Source organism: Tamandua tetradactyla, chromosome 5 (assembly GCF_023851605.1).
Source record: "Tamandua tetradactyla isolate mTamTet1 chromosome 5, mTamTet1.pri, whole genome shotgun sequence".
Taxonomy (NCBI): domain Eukaryota; kingdom Metazoa; phylum Chordata; class Mammalia; order Pilosa; family Myrmecophagidae; genus Tamandua; species Tamandua tetradactyla.
The window spans coordinates 31,571,303-31,592,275 of record NC_135331.1 but is presented as its reverse complement, the minus strand read 5'-3'; the positions used below and the strand labels follow the sequence as shown (position 1 = coordinate 31,592,275).

The 20,973-nt window shown below is 43.4% G+C and overlaps 2 protein-coding genes and 1 long non-coding RNA gene across 6 annotated transcripts in view; 2 read left to right on the top strand and 1 right to left on the bottom strand.

Annotated features, from left to right (window-relative positions):
* Positions 1-17,568, top strand: part of RNF185 (ring finger protein 185) — a 32,933-nt gene extending 15,365 nt beyond the window's left edge. For all 3 annotated transcript variants that reach the window (XM_077160516.1, XM_077160517.1, XM_077160518.1), the window contains exons 2-7: positions 3,435-3,658; positions 6,058-6,076; positions 7,786-7,898; positions 9,919-9,973; positions 13,054-13,171; positions 14,987-17,568. In XM_077160516.1, the coding sequence (XP_077016631.1) occupies positions 3,483-3,658; positions 6,058-6,076; positions 7,786-7,898; positions 9,919-9,973; positions 13,054-13,171; positions 14,987-15,084 (579 nt within the window). In that variant the 5' untranslated portion in view covers positions 3,435-3,482 and the 3' untranslated portion in view covers positions 15,085-17,568. The remainder of the gene's footprint in view (positions 1-3,434; positions 3,659-6,057; positions 6,077-7,785; positions 7,899-9,918; positions 9,974-13,053; positions 13,172-14,986) is intronic.
* Positions 144-20,774, bottom strand: LOC143683955 (uncharacterized). The gene is made up of 2 exons (XR_013175755.1): positions 20,308-20,774; positions 144-283 (listed from the first exon to the last, which is right to left on the bottom strand). It is a non-coding gene; the product is annotated as an uncharacterized LOC143683955 (long non-coding RNA).
* LIMK2 (LIM domain kinase 2) overlaps positions 20,763-20,973 on the top strand; it is a 72,980-nt gene continuing 72,769 nt past the window's right edge. For both annotated transcript variants that reach the window (XR_013175750.1, XM_077160512.1), the window contains exon 1: positions 20,763-20,933. Coding sequence is in view for 1 of the 2 variants with exons in the window: in XM_077160512.1 (XP_077016627.1) it covers positions 20,918-20,933 (16 nt within the window). In the remaining variant the exon portion in view is untranslated. The remainder of the gene's footprint in view (positions 20,934-20,973) is intronic.

Sequence of the window (20,973 nt, the reverse complement as noted above, 5' to 3'; positions counted from 1 at the left end):
CTCACCAGTCCTGTAGGAGGCATGGCATGTTGCTTTTTAGGTGAGAATAGAGTCAAGCCATTGAGGGATTTGCCCAGGGACACATAGCTAGTCAGTGTTAGAGCCAGGACTTGGACTCAGAGCTATTCAGGATTGGAAGAAACTGAAACATTAAGATTTTTAATAATATACTACTATTGTTTCATCTGATTTCAAAAGTGAATACATGTAGGGTGGGCCACAGTGGCTCAGCAGTCAGAGTTCTCGCCTGCCATGCTGGAGACTCGGGTTCGATTCCTTGTGCCTGCCCATGCAAAAAAAAAAAGAAAAGAAAAGAAAAGAAAAAGTAATACATGTAAAAATGTCAGTATTTTAAAAACATGGGGGATTTAAAAAAATACAAAATCACTCCTACAACCCCTTACCAATTCAGAGATAATTACTATCAAGTTTGCTGTGTTCTTCCACATTTTTCTAAAATTTATATTTATTACCATTATAGCAAATGTAATATTCTACATATGTTCTATGATTTCCTTTTTAAAAATGTTATTATGAAAGTAATAGCTGTTTGTTATAAAGCATTAAAACAGGATTAGAGTATACAAAATTAAAGTCTTCTCCAGCTTTCTTAATCCCAGAAATAATTGTTGATAGCTTAGTGTGTGCTATCTGGATGGTTTCTTTACGTATGTATGTATATACCTATTTATATACTTTATTTGCTTTTACCAAAATAAGGTTATATACATACTCATCTGCAATCTGACCTTCTTTAAAATTTTTTTCTATTATGGAAAATTTTAAATACACCCCAAAATAGACTGTTCTCCTCATTATCCAGCTTCAGCAACCATCAACTTCCTGTCCTTGTTTTGTTTTTCCTCTCCACTTTCATTTTCCACTTCCACCCCCAGAATATTTTTAAGCAAATCTCAAACATGTTATCATTTCCTTCATAAAGTATGTATTTCTAAGAGGTAAAGATTTTTTTAAACATCAAACAATATCATTATCATACCCAACAAAATTAATAATTCCTTTATACCAACTAATACCCAGGGTAAATTGAATTTTTGTTAGTCACCTCAAAAATGTCTTCTTACAGATGTTTTATTTGCATCTGATTCCATACCAAACACTGTATGGGTTTGATATGTTCCTCCAAGTCTTAGTCCTAACCCTGCCCATGAAATTTAGTTTTGGGAGAACCTGTCTTATTTGTCCTGTAGAAAGTACCGCATTCTGAATTTGGCTGATTTCATCCTTATGGAGTTGTTTTACACATTCCTCTGTCCCCTATATTTTCTTTAAGTGGGTAATTTGTTTTAGAAGCTCAATCAGAAAACTTCATAGGTAGGCTGTGTACTTCCTAACGCATTGCATCAGAAGGCTGTCCCACTGTTATTAGTGTTAAGCTTGGTCAGTGAAAAATAATAAGGGGAAATGGGGGGAATCGGATGTTTTAGGTGTTCTTTTTTACTTTTATTTTTATTTTTATTCTTTTTTTTTTGAGTAATGAAAGTGTTCAAAAACGCATTTTGATGATGAATGCAAAACTATGTAATGATACCGTGAGCCACTGATTATATACTTTGGATGATCGTATGTATGTGAGCATATAATATATCAATAAAATTTCATTTAAAAAAAAGCTATTGCCAAAGATAAAAAGAAACTGGTCTGTGAACCAAACTTTTTATGTTTTTTTTCACATCTGTGCACATAATTCTTTATTTTAAAAGATACGTATTTTTAAACAAAGAAGCACACATAGGTTGGGTACATGGGTATTTAAGCTAGAACAATGAGCAAAGGCCATAATGCACCCTCAGAAGCCGGTCCATCCCAAAGAAGAGACCAGACGTTTGTGTAGAGAGCAAGAAGTACCAGATGGTGGGGGGGGGGGGTCTTGGAGCCAAGGCCAGCAAGGCACAGTGCTGTCGGCAGCCAGCTGCCCTTCTGGGACATCACGTAAAATGATGTAACTGAGTGAAAAAGTGGTGGTGAGTTGGCCTTCTCTCCCTGCTTCTGTCACTGAGCTGCTGTTGGGAGAGATGCTTGTAAGCCCGGAGTGTGAAAGAAAGCTTCTTGGTCTGGAAGGACCACGGCCTTTTGGTCCTTAACTCCTCTTACTCTGGAATCTGAAATTAGGGTAGTTTTCCTGTGCTCCAGCGGTGAGTCCTAGACCTGTAGAGGGAGGGGCTGCCTACTTTGAAAGGGGTGGGTGAGATGACCTGGAGCAGCAGTCTCAGAGCTGGAAGGCGGGACCTCGAAGACCACCTAATCCAACATCTCATTTTATGTATGAGGAAAGTAAAGAGAGGTTCTCCAAACCAGCAGGCAAGCTGGCTAAGGCCAGCTGCCAGGCTCTAGTTCTCTTACTGTGATAACCTACTAGCATTTCCTATTGGATATCTGAAATGGTGATGGTGGCCAGATCAGTCTCCTGACAGATCCAGAATTTCGGGGTCTTCCTGGTGTTGGTCTCTTCCTCCTTCTTGTTCAGCTCATGATCGGGTTCTTTGATTTAGAGGTAGCTGTGATCAACAGTCTTTCTACCAACCTTTGGTGGCCAGCTTGGTCTATGTGGTACAGTTCTTTGAATACATATTTGACGTCTTGAGACCCAGTCACAGTACCACACTAGTCAGCCAGCTGAGTGATCTTGGGCCTCCGTTTTCTAAAGAGATTGGACCAGATCAGGTTTTCCTACAGTGTGGTGTGAATATGTCAGGTGTTTTCAGGTGGTATGGGGATAAACAGCTTTTCTTTCATTACATTTGTATTTAACTTATGGTAAGTAATACGGTTTTCCATTTACAGCAGTGACTTAAGCCTTCTCTTTAAATGTGTCAAGGCTAAAAAGTTAAAAGATTTAAATAAAATAAAGTAGATGTTATTCTGATGTGGCAGAAGGGGGAGTGCAAAACATTGAAGTATAGAAGACATTGGATCGGATAACTTTTCTGGTCCTCCCTGGCTCTAAGAACCTTTCACAATTAAAGGATTTTTTTATTTTTTATTTTATTTCTTTTTAATATTCTGGCATATACCAATTATGAGCTTCCAGCTCAAGTCATCTGTCGGTGTAGTGGTTGTCCAAAGCTAAAGGATAACCTGAAGGTTCAATTTGATATTTATCACCTGTGATAGTTAATCATGGGAGAATAGGACAAATAAGATAGGGTCCTGGTTCCTTTGGAGAGTGATCTGGAAGCAACTTCTGTGTTTGTGCAGTTTGGGTATTTGTGTGCCTCATTCTAGGCCATGTTCATGGGAAATTTCTGGGTTGTTGCCCTCCAGGTAGTTGTCCTCTGTATCCTATGCGAAATCTGTACAGGAGTTCAGCCATAATCTGAACTTCTGGAGCTCAGAGGAGGTGAGGTTATTGGCATGGAAACTGGAAGGAGTGGGGTATGGAAATGGATAATCAAGTGCTGTTTGCCTTTCAGGATTTCCCTGAGGACACTCTTCATTCAGAGCTTTGCTAAGAGTCAAGGATGGCAAGCAAGGGGCCCTCGGCCTCTGCATCCCCTGAGAACTCCAGTGCAGGGGGGCCAAGCGGGAGCAGCAATGGCACTGGTGAGAGTGGAGGGCAGGACAGCACCTTTGAATGCAACATCTGCCTGGACACAGCCAAGGACGCTGTCATCAGCCTCTGTGGCCACCTCTTCTGGTTAGTACCCTATCACTACCCTAAAGGACACTGCCAGGTTTGGAAATTCTGTGGCCCTGGGCAGCTTTGGAGCAGAAGGCTTTTCACTCATTTGGTTCCTGACACAATCAGGCCCAATAGACAGGAGACCTGGGTTCCCATCCAAGCTCCTCTGTTGATGAACAAAGTGTCCTTGGACAAATCCTGTCCCCACGCTGGGCTCCAAATCCCCATCTTTTAAGTAATCATTCTGACCATTTAATATGTGCCACTTGCTGTGCAGAGTAGAGAAACTGTGTTGCCAGTGGTTATGAGCAAGGACTTTGGAGCCCGACTGCTTTTTGTGAATCTTGACCGTGCCGTTTCCTCACTGGGGGGGCCTTGGGCAAGGTACTTACACCCATGTGCCTCATTTTAGAATATTTGTGAGCATAAATAACCTGACATATGTAAAAGGCTTAGAAGAGCACATAGCACACAGTGTGCATTCCAACCAGGATGATTACAGTGCCCCTCCTGGGAGTCTGAGAATCTGGGTGAATTTTGAGATTTTATTTTTTCTGTTGAGATTTTGAGCTGGACTTTGAAGAGTGGATTTGGGTAAGTAGAAGGTTGAGAATGCCAGGTAAGGCAAAGGGTGTGCCACCAAGGCAAGCATGTGCCCTGTTGGATATATATGAAACCCCCAAGACAACTGCCTACCTCTCACAGACCCCTGCATGGGGAGCTGGGAGTGTTAAGAAACAAGAGTGGCTAAGGGAGAGTGGGGCCAAATTATTAAACCCAGATTTGACTAAGTAGGGCATGGAGCTTTTGAAGATCTTTTAGCAGGATAGTGGTATAAAAAAAGAATCGTTTAAGTAGTATTTAAGGGAGGTTAATTTGGCAACAATGTAAAAGATAAATTGATTGGTGAGTTAATAGAACAGGAGCAGCGATTGTTGTTTTGCAGGGCCTTGCTCCAGTCCTTAAGTTTTACACAGAGGCCATTGTGATTGGCCCACCCAGAAATCATAGATATTCTGCGGTGTCGTAAAACCAGCATTTGAAATGCGTAACAAAATTAAGAATGAAGAGAGGCAGGGTATCAGAGGAAGGATCACAGACCCCAAAATGAAATGAAAGGTTCCAGTTTAGGATGTGTGCCCTTGGGTACATGCTAGTCCTATTTCATCATCTGTCAAATGGAGATACTTACACCTCTCATAGGTTCTTGTGACTGTTCAGTGACGTTAACAAACTCAAAGCTACTCAGCTACCTCCTGGCACACAGTAGGTGCTCAACAAATGGCAGTAATCATTATCATTTTTCTATCCCAGGAGTGTCATTCAGTCACCTCCGCTTCTCCCCCTCAGCCTTTGGGGGAAATTGCCAGTGGAGAGCTGCCACGATTTGGGATGCTTTCAGTGAGCTTAGAGGAGGTTCAAGTTGGAGCCAGATGTCAAGCATCTGTACATCCAGAGAAATTGTGTGTCTAATTTGTGAGGCTAAACTTCTATGGTTCAGGAATTAGAAAAGGAACCATCCTTTGAGTCCAAATGTTACTCAGTTAGAGAAGATACATGTTATGTGAGGGAGAAACTATGTCTACGTTTTCTGCTGTCCTGGCATGTACTAGATATTTGTTGAGTGTATGAATCAGAGAGCAAGAGAAAGAAAAATAAAAAATCTGGAGTTAGAGTTAACTCATTTTTCCTTTCCTCTCCAGTCTGTAAATGTTGTTGTAACTCCCTGAGCTGAAGTTAGCCTTTTCTGCAAAGTAGCATCCCCATCCTTTCCATTACTTAAAAAAAGTTTTCAGAGTAGATGAGCTTTTAAACCAGTTCCTGCCAGCAGAGCTCTCAAGGCTGAGAACAGCTTGAAGATTTTATTAAACTGGATCTGGACTACCTGGGAGTTCACTCATTCCTTATGAATCTGAGGAGTCTATGAATCCACTGAAATTGAGCCTAAAATAGCATGCAGGTGTGTGTGCATGTGCGAGCCTAAACATGCCCCCATGCATTTTTCTGCACAGAGTTTTATTGGATTCCTTCAGAAGCCATAACCCCCCCAAAGGCTAATTTTTAGGGAAGCCGGGTCTTGGATGCTCTGGGACCTGGGGTCTTCACATGGAGTTATACCCCAGGGTGGGGACTGGGATCTTTTATCCATTGTTGCATTCTTCCTGTGGTTTTAGTCTAATCTTGCCTTTCACATTTCTGCTTTCTGATATGAGTAATTCCCACAGAACATCAGTGAGGGGAGCACCTGGTAAGGTGATTCCAGAAGAGGAGAGCTGTCTGTTTGATAGCTCCCAAGTTTTTATTGTTTTATTCCCCCCACACACCTGTCAGTGTTTCCGCTAATGAAAGCATTTTTCTTCCTTTCCCTCTTTCTCTTTCTCCTTGATGACTGGTTGCCCTGGGGACTCTGGCAGTTGGCCTTGTTTACATCAGGTAAGATGCATTTCATTTTACTTTGTCTTTCATCAGCTGTGGTTGCACAAGACATACCTGCTCTCAGGAGACTGCTGTCAGAAGCTGCAATCTCCCCTGCTTGTGGGCTCATTTGCTTGCTTACCCCCAACTTTCTTGACATGCTTGATGAAAGTCTGGAAACCAGGATGGCCCTGCCCCTGCCACCAACGAGTGGCCTTTATGGCCTTCATGGCCTTTGCAGGCCATCCACCTCTCTGGGCTCAGTTCTGTGTTTACAAATTGAGTTGGATTTGATGGTGTGTTCTTTCTTCTATTGTCGAGATTCTTCCCCTAGGAAAAGTAACTCCTATCATATCAACAATCCCCTCCACCCTTAAAGAACTTATGTTAGGAAGGAAAAGACTTTTTTCACTCTAACAGAAAGCTTTTTTAGGGGGAAAGGCCGTTTTCCCAACTTTAGATTATTATGCAAACCAGTTAGTATTCACCAAGACCCAGGCACCTGCTCAGTGAGACAGAACTGGGTCTGGTGTTCACAGTTGGCCATATTCACTGCAGGCTGTCTCCATGTTGTCAGCAGTAGAGCCCCACACTCGTAGGTGCTTAGGGATTTAGGCCACTAGAAGGTCCAGACCTCTAGTGCCTCAGAATCTGGATGGGATCAGGAAGAAGAGGACAAAAGAAGCATCCCTGTTAATACCCAGGGCTGCTCATTCTGGCCCAAGCAGAGCCTGGTAGAACAAATCAGCTATATTTGAAGAGTACATAACACGTAAGTTTTGGAACCACCAGCAGTAAGATAAAGTAGGATATAAAGTCATTAAATATGGCCTACTCCTTGCCCTGAGGTCCTAGATTCATATGTATATAAGAAATTTCACATTATTGAGTTTAAAGATGTGATTTATGTTGTAAAATAAATGTCAAGAAAAATGCATATATATTAAATATTATTTAGTGTCTGTTAAGATGATACAAGAAGCATGTTTTTATCAATTTTATTTTAAGAAAGTTAAAAAAAAATTTTTTAATATAACCAGTGAAATTATCTGGGAAACCCAAAACAGGATTCTAGAGTTTTTAATAGTGAAAGAAATAGTTGACTGCAAAGTCAATAAAATAAATTAAAAGGAGTAAGGAAATTTAGATAATGAGCAGAAACTATCCTTTAGCATAGAGTAAATCACCAGAAAATTATCAGCTTATATGTGGGATGCTGATGTTTGAGATACATGGTTGTTGAGGAAATTCTCTAAAAATGAGGAAATCACTGAAAGAATACTCTGTGTGCATAACACAGTTGATCTGTTGAGGAAGTTGAAGATTTAAAGGTCTTTATACCTGGACTGGTAGCCTAAATGAGGCTAGGTCTGTCAGACCTCTGATACAGTCCAGGCTTGCAGGTCTTTCCTGCTATTATTGCTGGGAGACCCAAGAGAGAAACATAGCTTGAAGAAGCCTGTTTAATGGTGATGGTTTTTAAAGGCAATTTTTATTTCACCACTAGTAAATATTGATTGAATGGCAGGAACAGGAATCAAAGAGAAAGTTGGGTTCCTTGAGATGTTCCCTGTTCGAGCTGGTGTTTCCTAGTTTGAGGTTTCTGGCCCCTCACCTATACCAGATCTGTCTGTGACCTAGGGTATGTTATTTTGCTGCTGAGTCTGACTGACTACTATGTATGGTGGGAATCAAGCCATTCATGCATTTTTCTTTCTCATTTGCAGTGGTTGGAGACCCGACCTAACAGACAGGTGTGTCCGGTTTGCAAAGCCGGCATTAGCCGAGATAAAGTCATCCCACTCTACGGCAGGGGCAGCACTGGGCAGCAGGACCCCAGGTGAGGATTGGACCACCTCTCACACGTCCCCTTGGATGTGAATTCACTTCTATTCAGTATCACCCCCACCTTTTTAAAATTATTCATCATTATGATCGTTTCTTTGAACATTTGCATCAATTCAGGAAAAGAAATAAAAAGAAAACAGAAAAAAATTCATACATATCATACCTCTTACCCCTCCCTTTCATTGATCACTAGCATTTCAATCTACTAAATTTATTTTAACATTTGTTCCCTCTAGTATTTATTTATTTTTAATCCATATGTTTTATTCATCTGTCCATAAAGTAGATAAAAGAAGCATCAGACACAAGGTTTTCACAGTCACACAGTCACATTGTGAAAGCTGTATCATTTTGCAATCATCTTCAAGAAACATGGCTACTGGAACACAGCTCTGCATTTTCAGGCAGTTCCCTCCAGCCTCTCCATTACATCTTGACTAATAAGGTGATATCTATTTAATGCGTAAGAATAACCTCCAGGATAACCTCTCGACTCTGGAATCTCTCAGCCATTGACACTTTATTTTGTCTCATTTCTCTCTTCCCCTTTTTGATCAAGAAGGTTTTCTCAGTCCTTTGGTGCTGAGTCCCAGCTTATTCTAGTATTTCTGTCCCACGTTGCCAGAAGGTCCACATCCTGGGAGTCATGTCCTACGTACAGAGGTCACCCCCACTTTTTACTGAGTTCTTGCTGACTACTCAGCTCTGAGGCAGTTGGGATCCAGGTGGGCACCAGCCAGGAAGGGAGGGGAGCTAAGTTAATACAGATGGCTGTCTCCTGGCAGGGAAGCAGTGCAATGGGCCTGCAACCCAGCATGCCCCAAACAGCACATTTGTGAGTGTGCAAAGGGCTGTGAAGGAGAAGTCTGGGAAGCAGGATGGACAGCAAAAACAGAAGTATATAAAATAGGCAGGGAAAAGGGATGGGTGTCTGGGAGGCTTTGTGGAGCTGGGGCATTCCTGGAAATGGAGACATGGGTGAGTTCAGCATTCTACAAACACAAGTGCTGAAAGCCCTACGTGGTCTGGTATCTGCTGACATGTGTGGCAGCATCTCTCGCCTTCCTCCACTGCACCCCAGCATACCCTGTACACCGGATATATTGCTTTCTCTTGCAGGAACGTGCCCTTCATAGTGATGAGGCTTTTTATGTGCTCTTCCTCTGCCTCTTTCATCCTTCCCAGTCTTGCTTATCCCCCTCCTGCTTCCCTAACTTCTTCCCATCTTTTATGATATTCCTAATGTCACCTCCTCCCTGAATCAGTCTTTCTGCCCTACATTAGTCGCTCTCATCCATGTTCCCACCATACACCACACTTAGATTATATCTCTGTTAAATAAATCCCTTCCCACATTGGATTTTAATTTGTTTTATCTCCCTTAAATCATGAATACCTGAAGTGTAGAGTCTCTGTGTAACATCTTAAAATTAGGAACATTTGCCTAGTGCCTGATGTTAATAAGCCCTCAGTCCAGTAGTCACAGAGTGAATGATGGAAGGCTAAAACTCTGAGGCAAAAAGAATGGTATGGGCTCCTTGCCCAAGCTTAGTGGAAGGTAAAACTAAAGTTAGATAGGAGCAGATCAGAGAGGTCCTGAATGTCAACCCTCTCTGCTGACAGGCTGCCTTCTGTTTTGATTTGGAGTGGGGATCTCTGACATCTTTGCCTCCATGACCCCTGTATCACACAGGCCCAGGAAGGGTCTGGCCGTCATTCATAACCACCAACTGGGGCCAGGCTCTCTGTGGGAAGAGTAGGCTGCAGTCTGATGAATATCTGGTAAACAAACTGATTTTCTCCCTGGTTTTCTGTACAGTCAGAAAAACAATTTCAGGTAGAATGAATTTGGCATAAGTTCATGTGGGCCAGTTGCTGGGCAGGAAGGGGGCATAGTCAAAAAGAGAGACTGTTGATAAGGCCTTCTGGCCTGGTTGAAGAGCCTCCCAGTCCAGGCAGGGAACAGCTCACAGCACATGGTAATAGACATATTTTATACATTTCTGTTTCAGAGAGAAGACCCCACCCCGTCCTCAAGGACAGAGGCCAGAGCCGGAGAACAGAGGGGTGAGGAATATTCTAGAAGAAGCTTCTAGAAATGAGCCCTAGCTTTAGAAATTTCCCTCGTGACCCTACAGTTTTTCTCCCTGTTGTAACAGTGAAAGAAAATATATAAAATACAGAAAGGAAAAGAGGAAAAAATTACTTATAAGCATAGTATCCAGAGATAACTGCTGTAAACTGGTCTATTTTTTTCTTTTTCATTTTTCCATATTCACATACACAAATTTTTCAGATCTATTCACCTGTGTATGTTTTATATGTATATATATATATATATAGAGAGAGAGAGATGTATGTATATATATATATATATATATATATATACATATATATATATATATTCTTTTCACAGTATTTGTTTCCTGTTTTGTAAGCCCCTTTTAAAATGTCTTTCAGTCTATAAATACTAAAGTGCTTTCTTTGTCCCTGGCATTATTCTAGGCACTGGTAAATATCAGTGAACATGGCAAAGATCCCTTGCTTAATGGAGTTTATATTCTCAGAGGGGAGACTTTCAACAAGATATCTTAAGATTTTATATTTCAGTAATATCGTGTTTGATGGCTGTGTTATGGACTTAACATTTATTTAACTAATACTTTGTTGGACATTAAGCTGTTTCCTTTTTTTTTCTATTTAAAAAATACTCCTATGAGTTTATAGATAAATTTTTGAGCAGATTCATCGTTATTTTGCTAGAGTATATTCTTAGAAGTAAAATTATTAGCTCCAAAAAGTTTCACATTTAAATAAGACCTTAGTTTTTAAAAACCATTTCTTGTTAAAATATCACTAAAGAAACTTTAAAAGCAAATTGTTCACCTGCACTGCCAGAATCCTAGCACAAATATAGTCTCACTACTCCATGTTCTTTTCATCTGTATGTTTATGTATGTGTATTTTTATGTAGCTATCACCATTCTATTTGCTGCTTTTAAAATTTATTTTGTAAATGTTTTCCATGATATACTGTGTCCTCTTGATGAATTTTTAAAGGTTGCTGTTCATTCCATTGAATTTTGATACATTATAATTTTTTTCCTCATTGGAGAATCTTTTGATATATTCTTTATTTTACTGTTGTAAATAATATTGCACATACCTTCTTTGCCCACATTTCTTTTTTTTTATTTGAATTATGGCATTTCCTTAAGATTCCCAAGAGTATGGTTTTTGAGTCAGGGCACTTGCTAGAAATTGAGGCTTTCTTCTCCGGATGACCCTTACTAATAAAAGCAATGGAAACTATTATGTTAAGAGCTGTAGATAGATGATCTCATTTGAGCCTCATATCAACCCTTTTAACAGAAGAGGAAACCGAGGCCCAGATAAGCAAAGTGACTTTGTCCAGGGCCATACAGACAGGACTCAGACCCAGATCTGGCTGAGTTTGAAGTCCCTGCTCTTGACTACTAGGCAACTTTAACCTTTCTCAGCAACAACTTTAACCTTTCGCAGCACTGATTCCCACAGACCATGAGCTCCTGACCCAGGAATCCAGGCCCCACATACCCTGGCCATGATGACTACAATACACACCTTTTACATTTGTTTACAAGCACCTGCATGACCACTGATTCTGTTTGTGTACTCTGCCCTAGAAACATAAACCCACCAGATGTGAGGACATGTAGAATTGTATAGGTGTTGCTAGAAGGGAGGCTGGGAGGTCAGTCCTCAGGATTGCACTTAATAAAATAGTGATTCCTGATGAAACAATTGCACCTTCCCGGGTAAGGCTGCCTAGGTCCCAGGAGCCCTCAAACTCAGCCATGCTGTAGGCATTTCTGTACCGAGGAGGTGGAAACTGGTCGTGTTCTTTCCCTGTAGGTTTGTTCTTTTATTAAGTCAGTCATTAGGCTTTATAGGTAGTGCCACTCATCAAGAAGTTGGGAGCTAGATGCTAGGCCACTCAGTATGGGACAAGAAGTGACTGTTTTTGTGACTTGCCAAGGATTTAAAAATGAAGGCCATTTGACTCTTTATGGAGAGCAGTTGCTTTAAGGATCTAGCAAGGGAGGCAGGTGAGAAGAGAAATTTCCTGTAAGATGTGCATAGTAATTAAGGGCATGGGTTTTCCAATCAGATTGACCTAGTTTTAGATGTAAACTCTACCCCTTACTAGCTGTGTGACCTTGGTCAAATTATTACACCTCCCTGAGCCTCAGGTTGGTCAGATAATGCTAATGTAAGAATTAAATGAAATCCAGTGCTTAGCAAGGTGCCTGGAACATCATTTGCACTTACAACTTGGTGGTTATTGATTCACAATATTATTATTCCTACTGAAGCATTTCAGTGAACGGTGTTGCAATGTAAAACATGCATAGGGTGAAAATGCAGATGACAGTACACCAAACTGGTGACAGTGGTTATTTCTGGATGAGGGAGGTGTGAGGTGGAGGGTGAATAATGAGACCTCTGACTTATTCTTGTAATGTGTGAATTTCTTAGATCAAGTACATTCTACTTTTGTAATCAGAAAAGAAGTTTTAAATTTTGAAAATTATATGTAGCAATATTAAAAGAAAATTTTGAGGGTTAAAAACTACCCATATCTTTCCCACATAATTTTGTGTGATAACTTTGCCACAGAATGTTCCTGGGTTGCTGCACTGTCATCTTAATGGTCCTTTGAGAGCCTGTATCAAGGTTTTGCTCTTGACTTCCGTTGTTGGCTAATTATGGTTTTGCTTTTTTGTTGCACTTTACAGATAATGTTTAGCTTGTTTTGACATTCTCTTGTAATTGGGCATAGGGGTTAGTGCCCATTTTTTCTGTTATAAAACATGTTTATAATGTCCCTGGTTAGTATGGGACTCCGGGAAAGAACCTCGAGATTTAAGAGCCCTCTCTTGTTTCACTTTGGATAGAGTGCTTTTTAGCCCATTCACAGTTTCTTAGCTGGAACCCAAGGCAGGAAGGGCTTGGACGTCTAGATTAGAGTTAGACCTATCTCCCTTGGAATAGATGGCAGCAGAAGGAAGGAGTTTAAATGCCCACATGTATAGTGTGCTACATTTGACAAGTGCAGGAGACACCAACTGGCTTCTCCTCTTCTTAATTGCATTTCTTCTACTCAGGGCTTTCAAGGATTTGGATTTGGAGATGGTGGCTTCCAGATGTCTTTTGGAATTGGGGCGTTTCCCTTTGGGATATTTGCCACAGCATTTAACATAAATGATGGGCGGCCTCCTCCAGGTAGGATCCTATCTCCTTGAGAAATCAGAAAGATATTTTAGTAATCCTGCTTGAAGCCTCCTTGGAATTCAGCAGTATGTAAGTTACAGATAATTGTCACTACATGGGTAATCAGTCTTTTCAAAATATGCTGAAGTGTTTTTAGATTACTGGCAAATCTACCAAGGATCGTGAATGACTTCTGAGGAGGGGGCACTGTGCAGAGCCCTCTTCGTCACCTGTGGGACAGGTGTGTGTTCAATTCCATTTTATAGGAAGAAAATGCTCAGGAATGTTGGCTGAGATATACTCTATGTCCATAAAAAAGAAAATTATTAATGATACCTACATTGAGAGTTTGGAACTGGGAAGGGCAAGGCAACCCGCAAAGAGTCAGGACCTCTCGATTCTCAGAGCTACTGCATGGGACTGGTCCCGAGCCGCAGCTCTTTGGGAGCTCTACCAAGGTGTGCCATATGCTGCTAGATTTTTCCCTCCTGTCAGCTAAGGAGTGCATTTGGTATAGAGCAGGGTGAATATTATCATGGTCTGATTCCCAGTCCAGATCCTTATCAGGGGCCCCGCCATGGGTGGTCGGCTCTGCTTACACTTATTGATGCCTCATGCAGACAGTGCAGGATATAGAAACAACCAGTGCATTATTCCTGGCTGTAGGAGTTCACAGGCCAGGGGCTATAATGCACACCTGGGTCGTCATAGATGCTGCCTGCCTTCCCCCTCCCCTAGTGCTTGACACATGGCCAGCCATCAATAAGTCTCTGTAGCCTGCCTGCCTATGTGGATCCATGAGAGCACTCCCCCAGTGAATCTAGTAAAGCACTGACAGATCTTGTGGATAACCTTCCTCACTTTATATATATGCCTTGAAATTTTCTGCTCGGTTCACATGTTGCTTTCTGAGTGGAAGGAGAACCCAAAGGGCAGAGTGTGTTCTGCTCTGAGGCAAGAACAGAGTCCTGTGGAGGCAGCCGGAACCCACCCAGGAACTAATCTGACCCAAGTCTTACCCTGCGTTTCCCAATTAAAACAGAAAACCAGTTGGACTCTGGATTGTGTTATCTCCCTGCTACAATCTCACAAAGTTTTCTCCTCTCAGGTTTGCTACAGTTCGCCCATCCTGGATGTAGATTCTCTTACGGTCCTTCTCCCAAAGAAGATCAGGACAGGGATCCGCAAGGGTAGTTGTTCGCAAAGCAGAGAGGAGTGGAGACCTGGCTTTCCACCCCAGTCCCCCTAGTCTGCTAAGTGATGAGGGAGACAAGTTATTCTCCCTGTCTGGGCCCTAGTGCTGCCCTTTAGAAAAGGAAGGTAGTCCATTGTGAGGCCCTTTGAGGCCCCTCCTGGTTCTACAGAGCCAGACTCTCATGGCTCTGTGACAGAGGAGGCAGTGTTGTGGAGAGGCTGGGAGAATGACTATGGGGCTCTGCCATCAGTGCATGAACCTCATCTTGGGCAGGTCACCTCACATCCACCCACCCCCATGCTTTGGTTTCTTCTTACACAAAATGGGAATAATTACAGCAAGTAATAATATGTACAGACCACTTAGCATATAAAGGATGCTTAACAAACAGTAACGTCTCTTTCATTATTTCCTCTAAGAGCTTCCTGTTAGTCAATCTTCTTGTTTGCATCTATAGGCCAAAGTGTTTTAGGGCAAATTGAAGACCGTGTCCTCATTGCGATATTATTCTACATATTTTTGTTTTGCCCGCTGTTATTTGGGGTTTGGAAATCTTGTGCAGGATTCTCTTGTGCACAATATGCGCAACTACAGCATTCTAACAATCCCTCTTCTCCCTCTTGACTCAACAGCTGTCCCTGGAACGCCCCAGTATGTGGATGAACAGTTCCTGTCACGCCTCTTCTTGTTTGTGGCCCTCGTGATCATGTTCTGGCTCCTGATCGCCTAATGCTGGGCTCCCTGCCTGCATCTGTGGCAGGGCCTTTGGACTGGTGATGCATCACTCCCACTTTGGTGTTGGGCTCCTTGGCTGATACTGGCCCCTGGAGTCAGTGAGATCAGTAACACGTCAAGGAGTCTTGCTTCTCCATCAGAGCTTTGGGACTCAGGACCAGTTGGCGAGGAAGACCCTGCTATAGCCGACCTGTTGCCGGGAAGACCCTGCTATAACCTCAGACCTTGGCATTGAGTCCCCTCTCATGAATGACACCATGAAATCCTGTTCCAGCCAGCTCAACGGGTTCTGGCTCCACATAGGGAAGAGGTGGGGAAAGAGAAACTGTCAGAATACAATTTCAGCTTGTTTAATATTATGAAAACAAAGGGATGAATCAAATGGTATTTATGGAAACTTTCTTTTCATCGATTTAAATACCCCTTGGTAAATGGCCTCTAAAGCCAAGGGACTCCTCTTCCAGATCCCAGCATTGCTCTGCCCTCTTCCTCCAAACTCCTTCTCATCATCAGAGATGCAAGAAATTGCTGTCCCAAAAAGACCATAATTGCAGCAGCTGAAGCTAGAGTTTGTCCAGTCACATCATGATTTCACCAGAGACCCAGTAATCTTTTATTGGCCCTGGGTCATGTTTATTGTCTTTGTCCCCAAACAGCAGCATAAATGACTTCCTGGTTTCTCAGTATAGATTATCCCCAATGAGAAGTGGCATAACTGACAGATCTCCCATCAGCTTCCCTCCCAAAACTGTGTGCACACCCACCTCTCTCTGGCAGAGGACATACAGCTCAGATTGCTGAAGCTGGGACTGACTGCTGTGCAGTAGGAGAGACCAGGGCTTGGGGCTGCGGCAGGATTTGGAGCTTTGATGCAGGAGCAATTGAACACAGAGCCCTAAACCTGAGGCTGTAGAAGGTACATTCTTTCCCAGAAGCCACCCAAAGGAAACTGTGGGTTTTGTCAAGTCAGCTCAGCTGCATGTTAAAGACCACCCTCCTCAGAAGCCCAGTTGTCCTTGATGAAGAGGCAGGGATGGGGGCACACCACAAGTGAGCCTTCATTTTAGTATGGCTTGATGGATTCCCTTGAGAACTCCTTGTATGCGTGCTAAAACGAGGAAAGCATGTGACTCCAGACAGGCAGCTCCTGATGATTTCCAAAGCCAGGTGGCTGGGCAAGCCTGGGGACCCTCAGCACAGTGATGATGATGTCTTCTTTCCTGTGGAATCCAGGGGACATTGTTCTTTCCAAGCCCTTGATTTGTTTTTCTATTTCACAAGCTTCTTCCTCTGAATTCATCGAGGGAGTTTGGTGCTGGGTTGGTGGAACGGTTCTTGATCTGCCTGCCAAGCCTCCTCCTGAAAACCCAGCCTCTTCCTGGAGACTCCAAGAGTGGGGGAAGGTTGATTTACTCTGGAGCCTTTCCCTCACTTTGCCAGTCTGCACTGTTCCTGGTTTACCCCCAGCAATAGCCAAAAAGCAATAGAAAGCCCCACCTAATACCTTTCTCTAGACATGCCTCTGCATAGAGAATGGAAACCAGGACCTACAGGAAGATGAGGGAAGTTCTTTTCTCTTCTCCACAGTCCCCACCCCTTTCCCTTTACACCTGTCAACACCAGAGTTCAGTGTTTAAACAGACTAAAGTATTGAGTAGGCAGTTTGTTTGCTGAATCCATTCTGTAGGAATAAGCTGCCAGCTTTACTGTGTACCTAATGGGTTTTAAACATTGTTGGGGCACCCACTCAAGAATGCTGTTTTCGGGCGGGCCATGGTGGCTCAGCAGGTAGAGTTCTCGCCTGCCATACCGGAGACCTGGGTTTGATTCCCGGTGCCTGCCCATACAAAAAAAAAAGAAGAAGAATGCTCTTTTCATTACCTTCTAGCAATCTCTAAGGTCAGAAGGGCAGTGAAGTTTCTCAGTTTTAGAGGGGATTGGTGGGATCCTTTCATGCAGTGACCTCACCCAGTGGTGGGAGAGAGAACTTCAGTCAGATGGGCCCAACAAATATGTTTCCATAAGGTTCAAAAGGAAGGGTTATGGATAGGAAAATTAATCATTTAGACTTTTTAACAAAATGGAATGAGCCCATGAGAGCTCCACCAGCAAAGGCATCCTGAGGACCTGTTAGCAAAGGCAGGTTAGCTGTGTGGCCTTTCATTTTAACTATATAGGTCCCTATTCAACCTCCACCAGGAGCTGGGTCAGACCTGAGACTGCTGGCCCAGCCCCAGCAGAGAGCCCCTTATCTCCCATCCCCCTGCAGGCTCATCACCTTCTGCCAAGTCAGTTTTCCTTTCTTTTGTGTGTATTTCTGTGTTCCTGCTGTCCCCTCCACTCCTGCCACTCTGTGGACTTAGACCAGATCTTGACCACAGACAGAGATATTATGTACAGTGGCACGCCTTGACAGTCACTAATTTTCACTGTTGTGAAAGTGATTTGATTTAGAATTAAACAAATGGTTTTACATTACTGTGAGCTGTGGACTTGTCTGTGTCATGGGGGGCATGGATGGGGGTGTTGTAGTCACACCGGTCTGCCTCTGGGAAGCATCAGCATCCTTGGTAATATCACACTGAAGACGAAAGTCTTCAGACAACCATCAGTAATTAGAGATGAGAAACTTCACACACTGCCCAGCCCAAGCTGTGGCCTGTTTGACAGGCAAGTCCAGTTATGACAAGTACATGGAATTCCTCAACTTGCAAATGACAGGCTGCCAAGATGGAGCTGAGTTTGTTGAGGACCAGAGCCTTGAGGACAATCGCAGGTTTATTCAGGGTCAGTCTGCATGTTCAGTGAGACTAGGTGGGTCTCTGAGTGCTCCACCTGGAACAGGGAATGTGTCCCTCAGGGTGGTTTCTCTGTAGCAGGATGTGCTATAAGTTGGAAGATGTTGATGTGGTTACAAAGCTGACCCAGCCTCAGGCTTCAGAACACACCAGAGCCACTGGCCATCAGGTAATGCGAAGGTAAGGGGGTGAGGCATGTCTGTGGGGAACTCACAAGTCAATGGGTAAGGAAGGAGAACAGGGTTTTTGTTTTCACTAGAAAACCATACACAAATAGAAGAGGACAATAAAGTCATCATGTGCAAATCACCCTACCTCAGTAACTAGGCTTGTTTCATCTATTCCACCCTCAGTGCTCCCTCTCCCCTGACCTGGGACTATTTGGAAGCCAGTCCCAGCATCTTCTATCTGTAAGTATTTCAATATGTATCTCAAAGATGCAGATTTTTTTTAAACATAATCAAAATACTATTCTATACATTCAAAACAATAATTCCTTAATGTAGTCCTATATCTAATCATTGTTCAAATTTCCCTGGTTGTCTCAATTTTTGGTATGATTTGTTTGAACTGAGATCCAAATCAGATCCATACTTAGCCATTGATTGTCTCTTTTAAATTAGAGAAGTTGCAGGTTTACAGAAGAATCATGCAGAAAGTACACAGTTTACTGGTTGTCTCTTAAGTTTCTTTTACATCTATGGGTTCCTCTTCCATCTTTTCTTTCCTTTGCGGTTTATCTGTTATAGAAACCAGGTCATTTGTCCTGTTGAATTTCCCACAGTTTCAATTTTACTGTTTACAATTTTACTGTAGTTGATTTAACAAGCTCCTCTTACCCTTGAATTTCCTTAAATTGATTGTTAAATCCAGAGACTTGACAGAATTCAGGCTTGATCTTTTTTTTTTTAATAAGACTAAGTGGTGGTATGTGCTTTCTATTGCATCATATCTGGAGGTACATAATGTCTAGTAGTCCCTCTTTTTGATGTTAGCAGTCACTACCAATCATTGTTTAGAACAGCATTGTCTTAATAGACAATGTCTGCACTATCCAACACTAGCTACTAGCCACATGTGGTGTCAAGCATGTGCAATGTGATTAGTACATAGAGGAACTGAATTTTTAATTCTATGTAATTCTAATTTAAATAGCCATATGTGGTTAATGGCTGTTTCACTGGACAGTGCAGATTAAGGTTCATGGGGTTTGCAAAATGATATAATTGAAAAATAATGTTTTAAGAGTTCAGTCTTTAAGCAAGACTGCACTTTTGCACAGTGTAGGGCAGCAAAATTTCAGAGCACATGGGGTTGGAGCGAGTGGTTGTAGGAATGGCAGAGGGATGCAAGGACAGAATAGGCTCAAGAAAAGCCAAGTCTTAGAATAAGGGAAGTAGGGAGACAAAACAGCAGGGTATAGTGTACTTAGCTCATGAGGGCCTAGTTTATCCTTTGTTTTGTAGGCAGTGGGGAGCTATTGAAAGTTTTTGAGCAGGGAGGTGATAAGATCAGAAACATACTACTGGGTGATTAATCAGGCCATCTTAGGTGGAACAATTTAGGGAAGGGAAGGACTAGAGGCCAGAGACTGTCTTGGTTTGAAGCAAGTGGGAGTGACACTAGGAAAATCTGGCTGGGCACCAATAGACCAGTATCCTCAGGATGACATAACCTAGAGGTGGTTTCCAGGTCCCTGGTCCTCATTTCTATAGGCTGTGAGAGTTTATTGTAAGTCAGCCAGTAGAGTCTGGACTCAGGGAACTGACCAAGTCACGGCAAAATAAACAAACTGGACAGATGACTTGGACGCTGGAAACCCAGTAGGTCCCCTCCCTGCCCAGGCCTAATCTGCCTTCCAGAAGTCCCTCTCAAGTTCACAGTGGTTTCTGGAGCATTTTTTGCGTCCATATTGGAAAGTGCATTTCTCAGAGTTACCTGAACTTCCCTGGAAGAAACTCGGGAGAGTTGACTATTCTCCAGTTCCTGCTGGTGAAGACCACGAGGCCAGAAGTAGGAAAGAATTGGAATGTGAGAGAGAGGGAAGAGGGGCAGAGACAGACCTGAGCACCTTGCTGTGGGGCCTAGGAAGGAGGAGGACAGCCAAAGGGGTCTTGGTTCCAAGGTTGCCAAGTGCCTGGGAAAACCTCTTTCCAAGTGCAGGATGAGTAAAATCCCTGCCCCCTTCTAGCTTTCGTTAGCCATTAATCCAACACACAACTTTGTGATTATCATTAGAGATTTCTGATCATGCTATCTCCTGAGGAGGATTCTCAGGAACTGACCAAAATCAGGCAAGGGCCTTCAGCACTTTCTGCATACCTAAGACATGGAAACCACCTGCCACACCCAAAAGAGAAAAATCTGACCAGCTTCCAGTCTGGACTAGATAGGACAAGAAGAAAGAGAACTGTACTTGCCTTTGCTTATTCAGCGCTGGGTACAAAAGACTGATAGGGCTGAACACTGTCTTGGAGGAGGCAGCAGGATCCATTTGTCTGCCCCTTTTGGACTTTTTCCCCCCTTGAAGATCTGATCTAGGGAAATGGCCATTGCCAAAAACCCAGCACAAGAGAATCAGATGGGAAGGATCTAAGGGATGGGAGCAGCTGTGGTCGAGGCAGTCGAACTTGTCCTCTCTAGTCCTTGGTTTCTCCGTCTGTAAACGCAGGCGCTGAGGGCCCTGGGTGTGTTGCGTCTTTCCGCCCACGCAGGATCAGCCTATTAGCTCCGACACCCGCAGAGGGAGCGGTTCGTGTCTAGGGGGCGGTAGGGACGCCGCAACCAGGGGCGGATCCCAACAGGGAGCCGGGCCCAGAGCCGGCGGGGCGGGACCTCTGCGGGAGGGGCGGTGCCTCAGCAGGCGGGCCCGAGTGTCAGGTGCGGTTTGATCCTCCCCGGGCGCCGTAGGCGGTGCATCCCGTTGGCGCCTGGGGCTGAGGTCCTCCCTCGCCCGAGGCGGCCGCGGGAGCTTAGGCGAGCAGCGGTCTCCCCCGCCTCCTCCGCCCATTCCAGTGCACCCCCGGGACCATGGCCGCGCAGGCGGGTAAGGAAGGGCCGCGCCGCCCGGTCCCACTGTTATCTCC